Source organism: Odocoileus virginianus, unplaced genomic scaffold (assembly GCF_023699985.2).
Source record: "Odocoileus virginianus isolate 20LAN1187 ecotype Illinois unplaced genomic scaffold, Ovbor_1.2 Unplaced_Scaffold_32, whole genome shotgun sequence".
In the NCBI taxonomy this organism is placed as follows: Eukaryota; Metazoa; Chordata; class Mammalia; order Artiodactyla; family Cervidae; genus Odocoileus; species Odocoileus virginianus.
The window spans coordinates 270611-287321 of record NW_027224294.1 but is presented as its reverse complement, the minus strand read 5'-3'; the positions used below and the strand labels follow the sequence as shown (position 1 = coordinate 287321).

Here is a 16711-nt window from a genome sequence, read left to right as displayed (position 1 = left end):
ATCCCTTACTGCTTCCAAACAGCTAACCAGGGCCAAGTCACAGGAAAGTCCAAACAATAAAGGGTTTTAATGTAGACTCACATCATTGAAAATGCCTCATAGAGTAACTATGTATTTTGCTTTACTTACAGAACCAACTATTAGATCTGTGACAAAGAACGACAAGACATAGATGCTAACATGTGGAAGATTGAATAGTCCACTTTGTCTTTGATTGTAGGTAGTGACAATGTCTTAACAAATTCTGTTATTCTGGGGCATTGTAGCTTAGGAGTGAAAATAATTTGAACTTAATATTTAGAGGACTTAGATCCCAAAGTTTCCGGGAGGGGGATTTGGGAAGCATGATACTAGTATGTCCATGTTCAGTGTATATAAAAGAGTCCAATTAAAAGAATTGTGAGCTGACTGATATGACAATTGAGAATTTTTTTTTAATGTTTACAAAAATATCTTTATTACGAGTGCTTTTAAACCCTGCTCCACCTGCGTTTCAGAATAAATGTAACTTCCAACACAACTTGTAAGTTTCTTTTCTTTTTATTGATGGCAATCATTTTAATTAACTAGTTTATTTTAATTGGAGGCTAATGACTTTACAATATTGTAGTAGTTTTTGCCATACAGTGACATGAATCAGCCATGTGTCCCCATCCTGAACCCCCCTCCCACCTCCCTCCCCATCCCATCCCTCAGGGTTGTCCCAGTGCACCGGCTTTGAGTGCCCTGTTTCATGCATCAAACTTGGACTGGTCATCTATTTCACATATGGTAATATACATGTTTCAGTGCTATTCTCTCAAGTCATCCCACCCTCACCTTTTCCCACAGAGTCCAAAAATCTGTTCTTTATGTCTGTGTCTCTTTTGCTGTCTTGCATATAGGGTCATGGTGACCATCTTTCTAAATTTCATATATATGTGTTAATATATTGCATTGTTTTTTTTCAGACTTATTTCACTGTATAAAATAGGCTCCAGTTTCATCCACCTCATTGGAGCTGATTCAAATGTGTTCTTCTTAGTAGCAGAGTAATATACCATTGTGTATATGTAACACAGATTTCTTAACCATTCGCCTGCTAATGAACATCTAAGTTGCTTCCATGTACTAGCCATTGTAAACAGTGCTGTGATGAACATTGTGGTATACGTGTCTCTTTCAATTCTGGTTTCCTTGCTATGTATGCCCAGCAGTGGATTGCTGGGTCGTATGACAGTTCGATTTAATTTTTTTAAGGAGTCACCACACTGTTCTCCATAGTGGTTGTATAGTGGTTGTACTAGTCTGCATTCCCACCAACAGTGTAAGAAAGTTCCCTTTTCTCCACACCCTCTCCAGTATTTATTGTTTGCAGACTTTTTGATAGCAGCCATTCTGATCGTCGTGAGCTGGTACCCCATTGTGGTTTTGATTTGCATTTCTCTGATAATGAGTGATGTTGAGCATCTTTTCATGTGTTTGTTAGCCATCTGTATGTTTTCTTTGGAGAAATGTCTGTTTAGTTCTTTGGCCCATTTTTTTTTTAATTTATTTTTTTCTTTATTAGTTGGAGGCTAATTATCTTAAAACATTGCAGTGGTTTTTGTCATATAATTGAAATGAATTAGCCATGGATTTACATGTATTCCCCATCCCGGTCCCCCCTCCCGCTTCCCTCTCCACCCGATCCCTCTGTGTCTTCCCAGTGCACCAGGCCCAAGCACTTGTCTCATGCATCCAACCTGGGCTGGTGATCTGTTTCACCCTAGATAATATACATGTTTCGATGCTGTTCTCTTGAAACATCCCACCTTCGCCTTCTCCCACAGAGTCCACAAGTCTGTTCTATACATCTGAGTCTCTTTTTCTGTTTTGCATATAGGGTTATCGTTACCATCTTTCTAAATTCCATATTTTTGTGTTAGTATACTGTAATGGTCTTTATCTTTCTGGCTTACTTCGCTCTGTATAATGGGCTCCAGTTTCATCCATCTCATTAGAACTGATTCAAATGAATTCTTTTTAATGGCTGAGTAATATTCCATGGTGTATATGTACCACAGCTTCCTCATCCATTTGTCTGCTAATGGGCATCTAGGTTGCTTCCATGTCCTGGCTATTATAAACAGTGCTGCGATGAACACTGGGGTGCACATGTCTCTTTCAGATCTGGTTTCCTTGGTGTGTATGCCCAGAAGTGGGATTGCTGGGTCATATGGCAGTTCTATTTCCAGCTTTTTAAGAAATCTCCACACTGTTTTCCATAGTGGCTGTACTAATTTGCATTCCCACCAACAGTGTAAGAGGGTTCCCTTTTCTCCACACCCTCTCCAGCATTTATTGCTTGTAGACTTTTGGATAGCAGCCATCCTGACTGGCGTGTAATGGTACCTCATTGTGGTTTTGATTTGCATTTCTATGATAATGAGTGATGTTGAGCATCTTTTCATGTGTTTTCTTTGCCATCTGTATGTCTTCCTTGGAGAAATGTCTGTTTAGTTCTTTGGCCCATTTTTTGATTGGGTCATTTATTTTTCTGGTATTGAGCTGTGTGAGCTGCTTATATATTTTTGAGATTAATTATTTGTCAGTTGCTTCATTTGCTATCATTTTCTCCCATTCTGAAGGCTGTCTTTTCACCTTGCTTATAGTTTCCTTCATTGTGCAAAAGCTTTAAGTTTAATTAGGTCCCATTTGTTTATTTTTGCTTTTATTTCCATTACTCTGGGAAATGGGTCATAGAGAATCCTGCTGTGATTTATGTCAGAGAGTGTTTTGCCTTTGTTTTATAGTTCCTGGTCTTACATTTAGATATTTAATCCATTTTGAGTTTATTTTTTTTATATATGGTGTTAGAAAGTGTTCTAGCATCATTCTTTTACAGGTGGTTGACCAGTTTTCTCGGCACCACTTGTTAAAGAGGTTGTCTTTTCTCTGTTGTATATTCTTGTGAAGATAATCATAATATACTCTGTGAAGTTAAGTGAAGTGTTAGTCAGTCAGTCATGTTCGACTCTTTGCGACCCCATGGACTGTAGCCTCTCAGGCTCCTCTGTCTGTGGAATTCTGCAGACAAGATTTACTGGAGTGGCTTGCCAAGTCCTTCTCCAGGTCTTCCTGAACCAAGGATCAAACCTGGGTTTTCCACATTGTTGGAAGATTCTTTACCATCTGAGCCACTAAGGAAGCCCTACTATAGTCTATAAATGCATCAAATCAACAGGTTGTATACCTTAAACTTCCACAGCATTACATGTCTAATATAGTTCAATTTAAAAAAAAGCCTAGGATCTTTTTAAAAGCGCTACCTTACTTTAGGGGAACTAAAATAACCTTGATGTCCAGTGGAAGAAATCACAACATGTGAAATTCCTTAAATAAAGTTGTATTGGTTTTAAATATGTTTGCCTTATGTTTCATTTAACTAAAAAAAGAAAACTACGCTTAAAAACCTGTCTGTAGAATGAAGAGCTTTTGGACATGAGGCACTCACCCCCGTTTGAAATTTGATGTAGTTTTGTTTTGTATTGTGTCTCCCAAGAAAAAAATGTGGTGCGGTTCTAATCCCCAGTGGCTCAGAAGGTGAATTTATCTAGCAATAGTCTTGTGGTGTAAGTGCCCAACAATCAATTTTTTGGAGTGTAATGTAAGTGGCTAACATTAAGCTTTTGGTTGTCCAGGCAACCGTTTCAAAGACATCCATCTTCAGCATCAACAGTTACACAACCAGATAAGGAGCCAGACCTCTCCATCCATGTAGTTCACCTTTTACAAAGCCCTGGGTGATCTATACCTGACCATTCACAGGACCCCAAATTTTCCCTCCTGTGATTTAGCCGCACTCTTATGTTTTAAATCCACCAATAAAAAGTGAACCCTAGGAAATATAGGCACCCCATCCCTGAGTCCAGTGAAGGCAGAATCTCAGATTCTCTTTTTCTCTCCTCAACATCTCTCTCTTTCTCATCTCTATCGGTCTGTGTCTCATTATTTCCCTGTGTGGTCCCAGGCATGCTGCATAGTCTTCATGATCCCTGAGTAATAAACCTTGTTCTTTCAGACTTCCCTGCTGGTTGCTGCTGAGATGCATCTTGCATTCATAATACGAACTACAAGAGTCCACCTACTCACAGCGTTGGTTCTGACTGGAAAGAGCTCTACTGGGCTTTTCTGGGAGCATCAGGTGCAGAGGGTAGTCAAGATTCCTATTTAACAGCATTACTTTCCATTGGCTGAGACTGACATATTTACAGAGGTAGTGAAGTTATATATTATCCCTATAGGAATAAAAAGATGATATCACTTTAATAACTGGTTTAAAATTTTGGGGAGGTTATTTGTTAAAGTGGTGCCTGAAAAGGAAAAACAAAACAAAACAAAACACAAGAATGTCTTGCAAAATCTCAAGTCAACTGGTCTGGCCATACAGACATAACAAAATGAGAAGGGCTAAATAACTCAATGGTATTTTTCTATTTGAAGTTGGTTAAAAAAAAAAAAGGTTACATTAGATAAATTCCCCTAGGAAAAGTTTAGTTGCTATATTCCTATGTAAACATAAAAATCTGCTTGTCTTTTTGATAAATTATCCTAATCTGGTAAACTTCATTTTTTTGTGTGCACTTTGGAGTTTATTTTAAAACTTTATAATACAAATAAAAACAGTCACCTGAATAAGGAGAAGACTCTAAGGAGAAAATGTACAGGCAGCTGAATGAAAAACAATTTTCTCAAACAATAATGCAGATTTCACCTTCTGTTGTCATACTGGATGAAATAAGAATTCCAAGTCTTTGTGAATAACTTAAAATTTCTTCCTTCAGATTCTAAACAGCCTCCATAAAGTAAGACTAATAGTAAATAGTGGGAACCAGGTTTCACAATTGTGTGACATTCTTTATTATGTAAGACATTAAATCATATTGAAATAACTCAAAATTACATTCCAGTTCTAGTTTTACCACTGAAACTAAAAATGCATGATCTTGCAGAAATGAATGAAATGGTCTCAGCTTTAGTATCTTAAAACATAATATGAAGATTCCTGTTCTTGTTACCATAAATATTAGATGTGATCCATTAAACTGTGGTTACGTGATCGGAATCCACTGTGGGAGTTCTGAGCAGTGAAGGAATATAATCAGAACAGGATGAAAGTGAATCATATGGGTTAATAACAAGTTGTTACAGGCCAGAATAGAAGTGGACATAGCTGGCAGAAGGCTGCTGCAGTGGTCTGGTAGGAAACAGAGTAGGGATGATTAAATTTGTAATACATTTTGAAAATAGAGACAGCAGAATTTCTTAAAGGTATGAATAAGTCTTAGAAGACCAGTAGAGGAGTGAAGACTGTAAGCTTTATTGTCTGAGCAATGGCATTGAAGGTGGTATTTTGGAATGAGATGGAGAACAACTTTTATATTGTGAAAAATTCTTAATTTTGTTTTATAAATACTAAATTGTTATCCATATTCAAATGTACAAAACTGGAGGTATTGCATATACAAACATTAAAATTAGAGTAGGAATAGGGTCCTGAGACAAAATTGGAACTGCTTCAATATTCATTTGACAGGAAAATGTGGAATATCCAAATAAGACCCTCAGAAAGAAGCCTCAGTGAGTTCTGAGACAGCCCAGGGGAACTTATATTCATAGCTCCATTTACCCTTACTGAATATGGACATTAGGTTAAATTTGTCTCAAGTATTACACCTTTGTAAGTTTATACATGGTTTACGTATTCATGGAATTCCCTTCTCATCTTCCCTTAGGATTCTGTCAATATGCTTATAACGTCACTTTTTACATTTGTGTGGGCTTCCCAGGTGACATTAGTGGTAAAGAATTCACCTGCCAATTCAGGAGATTCAAGAGACATGAATTCAATTCCTGGGGCAGGAAGATCCCCTGGAGTAGGAAATAGCACCCCACTCCAATATTCTTGCCTGGAAAAATACCATGAACAGGGGAGCCTGGCAGGTTGCAGTCCATGGGGATGCAAACAGTCAGACATGACTGAGCACATACACACATTGATGTGGAATTGTTTGATCATTTACCCTGTATTCAACTCGATTAACACAATGTCTAGGATACATTGGGATCATACATATACTCCATACTACTGATTTTAAGTGAATGGATACATAAGAGATACGACTTAGACTGAATTTAAAAATTTCCCCTTTGTGTTGTAGGTAAACTTCTAATATATGAACTGAGCTCTTATACAGACTTGGTGAAACCAAGGAACAATGTAACAGAATGTGTCCTCTTGGGGATGACTGAGAGTGTCTAGGGTCAGAAAATATTATTTGTCATCTTCTTGCTCATCTACGTTGTGACCACGGTGGACAACCTACTCTTTGTCCTGACTGTGGTGTTCAGTTCAACTCTGAATTCCCCTATGTGCTTCTTTCTAGGTTACTTATCATTTCTGGATGCTGTTTATTCTACTGCTGTCACCCCAAAAATGATTATAAACTTACTTTATGAGAAAAAAACCTTCTCCTTCCAAGCTTGCAAGACCCAGTTTTTTATAGAGCACTTATTTGCTGGTATGCAAGTTTTGCTCCTGGTGGTCATGGCCTACGTGGCCATCTGCAAACCCTTGCATTATTTGACAATCATGAATCAGTGAGTGTGTGTTCTGCTGCTGCTGTTGGCCTGGGTTGGTGGGTTTTTACATGCTGTAGTTCAACTTCTCTTGTTTACAGCCTTCCCTTCTGTGGCCCCAATGTCACTGATCACTTCATCTGTGACAGGTACCTCTTGTTCAAACTTGCCTGCACTGACACCTATGTTATTGGCCTCACAGTGCTGGCCATTGATGGGGCCATCCGTGTGGTCATCTTCACACTCTTACTCATCTCCTACGGGGCCATTCTGCACTCCCTGAAGAATATTAGTCAGGAAGGGAGGTGCAAAGCCTTGTCTACCTGTGGCTCCCACATCACCTCTTCTTTGTGCCCTGTATTTTTCTGTATGTGAGACCTCTTTCCAATTCACCCATTGATGAATCCTTGACTGTGTTTTACACTATTATCAGTTCTATGCTGAACCCTCTAATATATACGCTGAGGAATGGAGAGATAAAAAATGCCATGAGAAAGCTGTGGATCAGAAAAAGAAAATGAGGCAACGGAATATGTATCACCTGTTTTCAGTGAAATACTGCTGTTTTCACATAAGACATGTATGCTTATTTAACTGTAGTAAATTTCCCTCAGATTTAATAAAGTTGGCAGATTAAAAACATTTATTATATGAATACTTTCAGTGACCAAAATATACTTTAAGCTTTTCATATTATATATATATATATATATATATATATATATATATATATATATATCTTTTGCAATTTCTTAGGAAAATATGCAGAGCTTTTAAGTGTAAAATTAAAATTATCTCTGTTACACTATATTCATATGTTCTATGTAATGAGTTATCCTATAGTTAATACTGTGAAAGTGCAGGGTTTCTCATGTTTCTATCTTAAATAATTCATTTTTTCAGAGTTAATATGACTCATTATAGATTTCAGAAAAAGGAAATATGAAATAAGTAGAAAATTGATTCACTCCTCTTTAAACAAAGACAGCCCATATTAATATTTGAAGTATGTAGCTTATTTTTGTATCCATAATACTTTACTAACAATTATTTTGTTCATATTGTTTAGCATATTAATGTAGAAGAAGAGTGATTTTTCAGAGTTACAGTATTAATCATAAGGATACTATGTGAAAATAATATGCATGAACAAGGTAGACATGCAGAAAATAACTAAACTGTATTTATTTTCCCAAATGGGAATTCATATTATCTTAAGTTTTCCAGCTTTGTTAGTCTTATATTTTCCTAAAGATAATCACTTCCTCTTCCAGGTAGTTTAGAATATCTGATTGGACCTCTGTTATTTTTCAATATCCCCCTACTCTTGTTCATTTACGGTGTTTATAGCCTTCTATAGAGATCAGTCTCTGCCTTCCATAAGTAAATTTAGTGTAATCCATAATCCATGCATTTCAAATATGTACTGCAGAACTTAAACATTATCCTTGTTAAAAAAAGATACTGCATGTATGCCATTCTGATCGCTCTTATTGGTAAAATACAGATTATTAAGTAATAACAAACCAGAATATATTGTTTTATTGGGCAGAGACATCATTCATAGCATCCTCTCTCTGTCTCTGTGTCTGAATTAGGCTTGAAACTAACTATTATCTGCTCTAATGTGGTTGGAAACATGTGGTCAAAGAAACATTATTTTGCGCCCCTTATTTAGTTGGATTCATGAGGGGCATAAGGCTATGTGACAATGGATTTTTTTTTTTAACTGGAAAAAAAGTTTATTCTGTTTATGCAGTATTGAAACCAAAACATTCAAACATCCATAAAGTGTAAAACTCTAAGTATTATTAAATAATAATTAATAACTCTTTAATACTGCAGCATCTTGAAATATCTTCCAAATGACCAAAAACAGATTAAACTTTGTTCAGAAATAACTTCAGTTTCTTTTACACAGAACTGTATATTTAAAAAAAACTAGTAATCCATGAAGAGATACACAAAACCCTGAACTGACTAGATGCCGCATGAATAATACTGCACACTGTTTTGTTGTTATGGATAAATGAGCTTATAATTCAATGAAACCCATTTAAGAAGCTCTAGTCTATAGAATGACATGTTCAAACTGTTTGGCCCTATTAGTTTTATTAAAAAAAAAACTTCCCATTCCTTTATAAGATTTTAATTCCTCTGAATATCACTTTTAAAAGGCTTGACTTGATTGTTGTCATAATAAACCACAGGCCAAGTGCAACCCTAGAGTCTCCAGTCTATAGGCTCTACACGAGTTTCAGCTTTGTGTAAGCCACACAGTGACCATCTCATGGGTTTTTCATTGGCGATTTCATAGTCTAACGTTAACACTTTCTACAAAGTATCCCTCCCTTCTCTAGGCTTGGGTAGAATGTCAAATTAATAGTGACACGTGGTGTTCCTTAGCATAACCTGCCAAAATGTGATGATTTCCTTGGAAGAAAAGCCATGGGCTGCAATCACACGTCTGAGCTGACAGACATCCAAGTGGATCCTATATAAAAAGAAAAGGTTGGTGTCTTCTGGAATATGAATGTCCACTTTTAATAAATTCAAACAGATCCCAACATAAACATCTTCAAACTTGATGGGTTTTACGTGACTCATCATTTCATAGATTCTCGGCACCAAATCTCTGGACATTATATAACCCAACCCACTGCAGTAAGGCGGGAACACCTTGAAGGGATATTCCTGGTATGAAATATGGGTTTTTTGGTAAAATCCTCTATAGGAATAATTATCAATTAGAGGATAACCTGTGAAAAACTTCTCTGAGTGGTTTAAATTTAAAAGATACTTCACTAAATTGCCAGTATTGACGAAAACATCAGTGTCTGTCTTCATGATATACCTGGCGTTGGGGCAAAACTCAGTTACCCACCTAAATGCCATTATGGTTTTCAAGGTCAGATTATTGTATGTGTCTAAAAAATCCTGTCGTATTATGTCCCCATAAAGGAGGTGTTCATCCTCTAAGGATAAAGCTAACCCTTTGTCTTCCTTTTCAGCCTGTTGGCCTAATAAGAAAAACGTAAGAACTTCATAGCCCCACCAAGACTTCTTTTCACCCCAGGTAACCCTAATGGCCTGCCTGGCTTTCACGTCTGAGGGGTGTGAGGTCACCAGGATGACAAGAAATGGGTTCTGATGAGAGCAATTTGAATGCTCTCGAAGCGTGAAGCGGAAGTCTTGTCTGTAAATGGGCTCATACTCGTAGAAGTACATCCAGTTCACACGTTCTATCACATTGTAGTGCGGCAGACTGAGGTACCACATCACCAGGAAACTCAGCAGCGACAGCAGGAGGAGGCTCCATTTCAGGGATCTGAGCGACATCCTAGCCGGAAGAGTGGTCAGGAGTGCCGGGGCCATTCACAGAAGCTCAGAAGCATGCAAGCCTCGGGTTCCAGCCAGTTCCCAGAGAAACAACACAGGTGGCTCCAAAGGTGAAGACTAGAGTCCAAATCCAACTCTGTTCTTTACCAACCAGGGCAAGCTCGGGGCATGTTATTTCTCTCTGGAAGCCTCAGTTTCTTCATGTCTGCACTTCTTTCCTGGTTTTTCTCTTCTGAGTGAAAGACCTTCAATTTCACCAACTGAGCATTTGATAGCAAGTAGCAGTCAAAATAATGCTTGCAATTTCTGTAGAATTTCACATGAGATTAAAGTACCAGCTGAAGTGTTTTGTTTTCCATATCCCATGCTTAATTACAAGATTTGCCATGAACTACTCCCGCGCAGGGCGCGCACCCTGCTCCGAGGCGAGCGGGCGGCGGACTGTCCCTCCCCGCGCGCACACGCAGCCTCCCGCAGCCACACGCACGGCCGGGCGCGCGCAGACCACGCGCCGCGCCCGGGAGCCCCTCGCCAGCTCGCTCGTACGCACGCGCGGGCCCCGAATCCAGCTGGAGGGCGGCGGGCATCTGCCCCCAGCCCTCAGCGCTGGTCCGGGCGCGCGCTCTGGATCCTCGCCATCAGTTTGCATGTCACGCACCGCGGTGCTAGGTAGGCAATTTACAGTTGAGCCTAGCCAGGGTGAGTCAATGTAGTGCGGATTTTTTTAAATAGTAAATCACACTGTATGAAATTTTATCCCTATTTAATACCTCAAGATTTCTTGTTGTTCAGGTGCAAAATTGTGTCTGACTCTTTGCAACCCCATGGACTTCAGCACTCTAAACTTCTCTGTCCTTTACTATTTCCCAGAGTTTGCTCAACCTCATGTCTGTTGAACCACTGATGCCAACCAAACATCTCATATTCTGTCACCCCCTTCTTCTTCTGCCCTCAATCTTTCCCAACATCAGGGTCTTTTCCAATGAGTTGGCTCTTTGCATCAGGTAGCCAAAGTATTGTTGCCTCAGTTTCAGCATCAATCCTTCAATGAATATTCAGAGTTACTTTCCTTTAGGATGGACTGGTTGGATCTGTTTGCAGTCCAAGGGACTCTCAAGAGTCTTCTCTAACACCACAGTTCAAAAGCATCAGTTCTTCGGTGCTCAGCTTTCTTTATAGTCCAACTCTCATATCTATACATGACTACTGGAAAAACCATAGCTTTGACTAGATGGACCTTTGTTGGCAAAGTGATGTCTCTGCTTTTTAATACGCTGTATAGATTGGTCATAACTTTTCTTCCAAGGAGTAAGCATCTTTTAATTTCATGGTTGCAGTCACCATTTGCGGACCCCACCAAAAAAAGTCTGACTGTTTCCATTGTTTCCCCAAGTATTTGCCATGAATTGATGGGACCAGAAGCCATGATCTTAGGTTTTTGAATGTTAACTTTTAAGCCAATTTTTCACTCTCATCTTTCACTTTCATTAAGAGGCTCTTTAGTTCTTCTTTGCTTTCTGCCATAAGGGTGGTGTCATCTGCATATCTGAGATTATTGATATTTCTCCAGGCAATCTTGATTCCACTCTCAAGAGTTTTCTCCAGCAACACAATTCGAAAGCATAAATTCTTCAGTGTTCAGCCTTCTTTATGGTCTAACTATTACATCCATATGTTACTACTGGAAAAAGCAGAGCTTTCACTATAATGAGTTTGTCAGCAAAGTGATATTTCTGCTTTTTAATATGCTGTCAATGTTTGTCATAGCTTTCCTTCCAAGCAGCAAGCATCTTTCAGGGCTGCAGTCAGAGACAACGGCCAATATATGGCAAAAACCACTACAATATTGTAAAGTAATTACCCTCCAACTAGTAAAAATAAATAAATAAATAAAACCTAAAAAAATAGAAAAGAAAATAAACTATCACTGTTTCCATTGTTTCCCCATCTATTTGCCTTGAAGTGATGGGACCAGATGCCATGATCTTAGTTTTTTGAATGTTGAGTTTTAAGCCAACTTTTTCATTCTCCTCTTTCACCTTTATCAAGAGGTGGTTTAGTTCCTCTTCGCTTTCTGCCATCATCTCAAAGTCTTCTCAAGCACAATACTACTCACCAAATAACATCAAATATTTGCATTTATCAAAATTTACATAATTAACTTCTCAACTTTTGGTTGTTGTTATAAACTGAAAGTTTGAATCTCCTTCCAAAATTTCAAGTTAACCCTTTATAGTATGTTGTTATTTGGAGTGGGTCCTTCAGGATGTAATTAGTCCAAGAAGTTAGAGCCCTCAAGGATGGGATTAATGATCTTATGAAAGACATCCTATAGTCAATTGATGCTTCTGCCATGTGAAGACCATCAACTATAAAACAGACCCTCATCATACATGGATCTGCAGACCACTCTGTCTTGGACTTTTGAATATCTATAACTGTGAAAAATAAACCCTAATTTTTAAGCCACACCACTATCCTTAGAACTCTGTAATAGCAGCCCAAACAGAGCAAGGCAGAAATTTAGTTAATTATAAAATTATTAGAGTATTTTTCAAGTCATGAGATAAGATACTTTGTTAATTGTCTATGTTCATTGTTTTATAAGCTCCATGAAATCAGGGGAATTAATTGTATGTGCGTTCTCTGTTCCTAGAAACAATGAAAGTACATTTAGAATGTCGTTCACATATTTACTTTGAAGAAGATGGCATGTTTTAATATCTTATTTTCCAATCTAGGAAAAGATAAACATTGAGAAGAACTGATTGATGACTCAATAAAGATTTGTCATTATCTCTATAGAGTGTACATAAACCTCGCTTTTTGTCTTCTTATAGAAAGATAAGATTCTCTTATTTTCTTTTGATTCACACTTTGTATGAGCTGCTCAGAAAGTGTTCGGTGTCTTCTGCTGGCTTATTTTACAGCTTAGTTCTCAAAGCCACAAGTATATGTCTCTATGCAAATGTGCATAGGTCTGTACGCCACAATACATAAGTTTGTGTCCCACCACACACTCAGATCTGTGTCCAACCTCATGTGAATCTGTGTGACCACATGGGGGGACTCTTTAGTGGCTCAGGAAATTCACCTGCAATGCAGGAGACCTGGTTTCAATCCCTGGGTCAAGAGGATCCCCTGGAGAAGTGAATGGCAACCCACTCCAGTACGCTTGCCTGGAGAATATCATGGACAGAGGAGCCTGGCAGGCTATAGTCCAGGGGGTCACAAAGAGTCAGACACAATTGAGTGACTAACACTTTCACTTTTCACATACAGATGTACTTGCAAAATTTAGTGGGAAGTCCAAGTGAATTTAATTAAGCATAAAGTCAACCTTTGACACACTTTCTAAATCTCAGTGATAAATGGGGTTTGAAATCATAAAAGTTGTCTTTGCATCTGTTGAAAAAAATAGATTATTTTCTTTTAAGAGCTGATATAAACGTTTCAGGATATCCTTTGTCAGGCTGAAAGCATTGCATTAAAAAAACAACAAGGAAAACAGAATTTTTCTCAAAATCCAAAGTCAACTAGTCTGGCTGTACTGATGTTACAAAGTGAGAAGGACTAGTGAATTCAATAGTATTTTTCTATTTTGAAATTAAAAAGAAATTACCAGAGACAAAATTTCCTGGAAAATACCTTGTTGCTATCTTTATATATATATATATATAAGTAAAATCCATGTTAATTTCTGCTAAATGTACATGATGGGATTTCTTTTAAACAATCTATGGTGCAAATCACATTGTTCAAAATAAATAGAAGAATACATGAAAGAAATGAAGAGACAGATAAATTAAATCAAATATACCTTCAGATAATATTGCAACCTTTTGGCCTCCATCATCTTATTGGATTAAAGGGAAAAAAAATCAGGTATTTGTAAGTAATTAAAAAATTTTTCCTTCTTATTGTGAACATGTTCGCCCAATGAAAGACTAATATTAAATGGTGGGAATCATGAGTCACAATAGTGGACTTTATTTTGCAGTAAATTAAATCATTTTGAAACATGTTAAATTTAGGTTCCAATTCTATTACTATCACTTAAAAAATGTGTGCCCTTGGAAAATTATGAGCAATTCTTAGGTATAGCTTCTTCAACTGGAAAAAGGTGAAGGTGATTACAGTACTTGTTACTATAAATATTAATTGTTATGTATTAAATTATGATAGCATGATTGGAATAAGAGTTTTGAGCTGTTCCGTGGTAATCAGAACAAGATTTGAAGAGTATAATTTGAGCTGTTTCTGGAGAATAAATTGTTGGAGTTCAAAAGAAAGTGAGAGATTGGCAGGAAACTACTTCCCTGGGACAGGAAGAAAATGATCAAAAATATGTTATATATTTTGAAAGTAGAGACAACAGTATGCCATACAAGTGCATGAATGCTTAATCATTTGAGTCATGTCTGACTCTTTGCAGCCCTATGGACTGTAGCCTGCCAGGCTCTTCTGTCCATAGGATTCTCCAAGCAAGAATACTGAGGTGGGTTGCCATACTCTCCTCCGGGGGATCTTCCTGACCCAGGGATTCAACCTCCATATCCTGCGTTCTGCACTGAAGATGAGTTTTTTACTGTTGAGCCAACTGGGGAAGGCCAATATTCCATTGTTATCAGGAAATAATATGATAGCAAAAAGGGAATGAATAACAAGATGTGATTTTTCTTTCTTTTTTTTTTGTGAGCAATTACATTGAAGATGGTGCTATTTAATGATATGGGGAACACCTTTTATACATGTGGAAAATTTTAATTTTTTTGTTATATGTACTAAATTGATATCCAACTATAGATGTCTAAAAGTTGAAGTGTTGCTTATGTTAAAGTGAGTGTAGAGATAAAGTTGACAAAATTGAACTGACTCACTATTCATTGATCAGGAGAAGGAGGAATCTTTTCCTTGACACTCTAAGAAAGAAATTCCAGGTTGTTCTGAGACAATACAGGGCAGTGACCTTCTATTCATAGTTTGATTTACTGACAGGGAGTATGTTAGTTTAAGTGGATCTAAAGTGTTACACTTTTATGACATTACAAATGATATGCATTTTCCTGGAATTTCCATCATATCTTTTCCTGTACTTTCATTTTTTCTTTAAAGTTAAGCTAAATTATTGCTTCTTCTGGGAAGCCTTCTCTGATTCCAGTCTGATTAATATATTCTGACTCTGTGATATTTAGCATTATGTGAATATCCTTCTCGTGGCACTTATTAGTTATTAGGTCTGGAATTTTCTGATCCTTCATTTTGTGTCATATCACTGAGGGAAAGGAACTATGACTTTTGCAACTTCGGTATATTTCTATGAACTACTGGACAAAAATTGATTCTGCATGCACATTTTTCAATTGAATGGACAAATAGAAAACTTATGGTGAATTTAAACGTGTCCCTCTTGTTTTCTAGGTAAGCTGCATCTAATATGCGATGTCAGCTACTTTCCAGACTAGATGGAGCCAAGGAACAGTGTAACTTATTTTGTCCTCCCAGGACTCACATAGAACCCAAAGGAGCAAAAAGTCCTTTTCTGTTATATTCTTGCTCTTCTACATTTTGACTGTGGTGGGCAACCTGCTCATTATTTTGATATGATGTTCAGTAGGAAACTGAATTCAGTGATGTACTTTTTCCTTACTTTCTTATCAATTATGGATGCATATTATTCCTCTTCTATTATGCCCAGATTAATTTCAGACTTGTTATTTGGGGAAAATATCATATCCTTTGAATCATGCATGACCCAGCTATTCACAGAGCACTTTTTTGGTGGATCAGAGGTCTTCCTTCTGCTGGTCATGGCCTATGACTGCTATGTGGCCATCTGTAAGCCCTTGCATACTTGGTTATCATGAGGCAGAATTCATGGCAGAATATATGTGGTTCTGGTGGTGTCCTGTGTTGGAGAATTTTTGCACTCAGTTATTCAAATTAGCACTGTTTCTGGGCTCCCATTCTGCTGCCCCAATATCATTGATCACTTTACGTGTGGTAGGTACCCCTTACTGAAACTCATCTGTACTGACACCTTTGTCACTGGCATCTTAGTTGTGGCCAATGGAGGACTGCTGTGTTTCTGCTCTTACTCGTCTCCTATGGAGTCATCCTGCACTCTCTGAAGAACCTGAGTTAGAAAGGGAGGTGGAAAACCCTCTAGACCTGTGGTTCCCACATCACTGTGGTTGCCTGCTTCTTTGTTCCCTGTATTTTCATATATGTAAGACCTGGCACAACCTTCCATACTGACAAATCATTGACTGTGTTTTATACAATCAAAATCCCCATGTTAAAACCATGAATCTTAAGGAATTCTGAGATGACTAATGCTATGAATCAGCTCTGGAGAAAAAAATGTCAGATTAAGTATTAAATAAGTGCATTATTCATCAGGAAAGTAGTAATTTAGCACTAGGACCAATCTTCCACAATATAAAGATCTTCATAAATCTGATGCAAATTTTCTTTCAATTTCAAGCAATTAAGATAAATATAATTAAAGAATGAACTGCATGTTCATTCTACCATTTGACAGTCTCCCCATTAGAATGTAAACCGTATGATGGGTGGTTCATCACTGCACCTAGAATGGTGGAATGTATTGACAGTATGGAATCAATAAATAATATGTAATGACTAAATAATATGTTTTATAGAGTAAAGCTGATTTTTAAATAGTTTCCATGTTTACTTTTATTTTCTTATTGTTGTTTTAAGTCAGAATCCTGTCTTTACTCTTTGTTCTTCTTATTGCTTAATTTAA

At 37.5% G+C, this 16711-nt stretch overlaps 1 protein-coding gene and 2 pseudogenes across 1 annotated transcript; 2 read left to right on the top strand and 1 right to left on the bottom strand.

The window, feature by feature from the left end:
- The first annotated feature begins 5458 nt into the window (after positions 1 to 5458).
- On the top strand, positions 5459 to 7121 carry LOC139033683 (olfactory receptor 4A47-like; annotated as a pseudogene).
- Positions 7122 to 8316: 1195 nt separating this feature from the next.
- Positions 8317 to 10559, bottom strand: LOC139033679 (UDP-GalNAc:beta-1,3-N-acetylgalactosaminyltransferase 1). The gene has a single exon (XM_070463130.1). It carries the CDS (start codon positions 9973 to 9975, stop codon positions 8980 to 8982), a length of 996 nt encoding a protein of 331 aa, XP_070319231.1. The 5' UTR covers positions 9976 to 10559; the 3' UTR covers positions 8317 to 8979.
- Positions 10560 to 15404: 4845 nt separating this feature from the next.
- On the top strand, positions 15405 to 16321 carry LOC110151781 (olfactory receptor 4A47-like; annotated as a pseudogene).
- Positions 16322 to 16711: the final 390 nt, after the last annotated feature.

Excerpts from the sequence above, each read along its gene's own strand:
- LOC139033679 (XM_070463130.1), bottom strand. The coding sequence starts at position 9,975 with ATGGCCCCGGCACTCCTGACCACTCTTCCGGCTAGGATGTCGCTCAGA.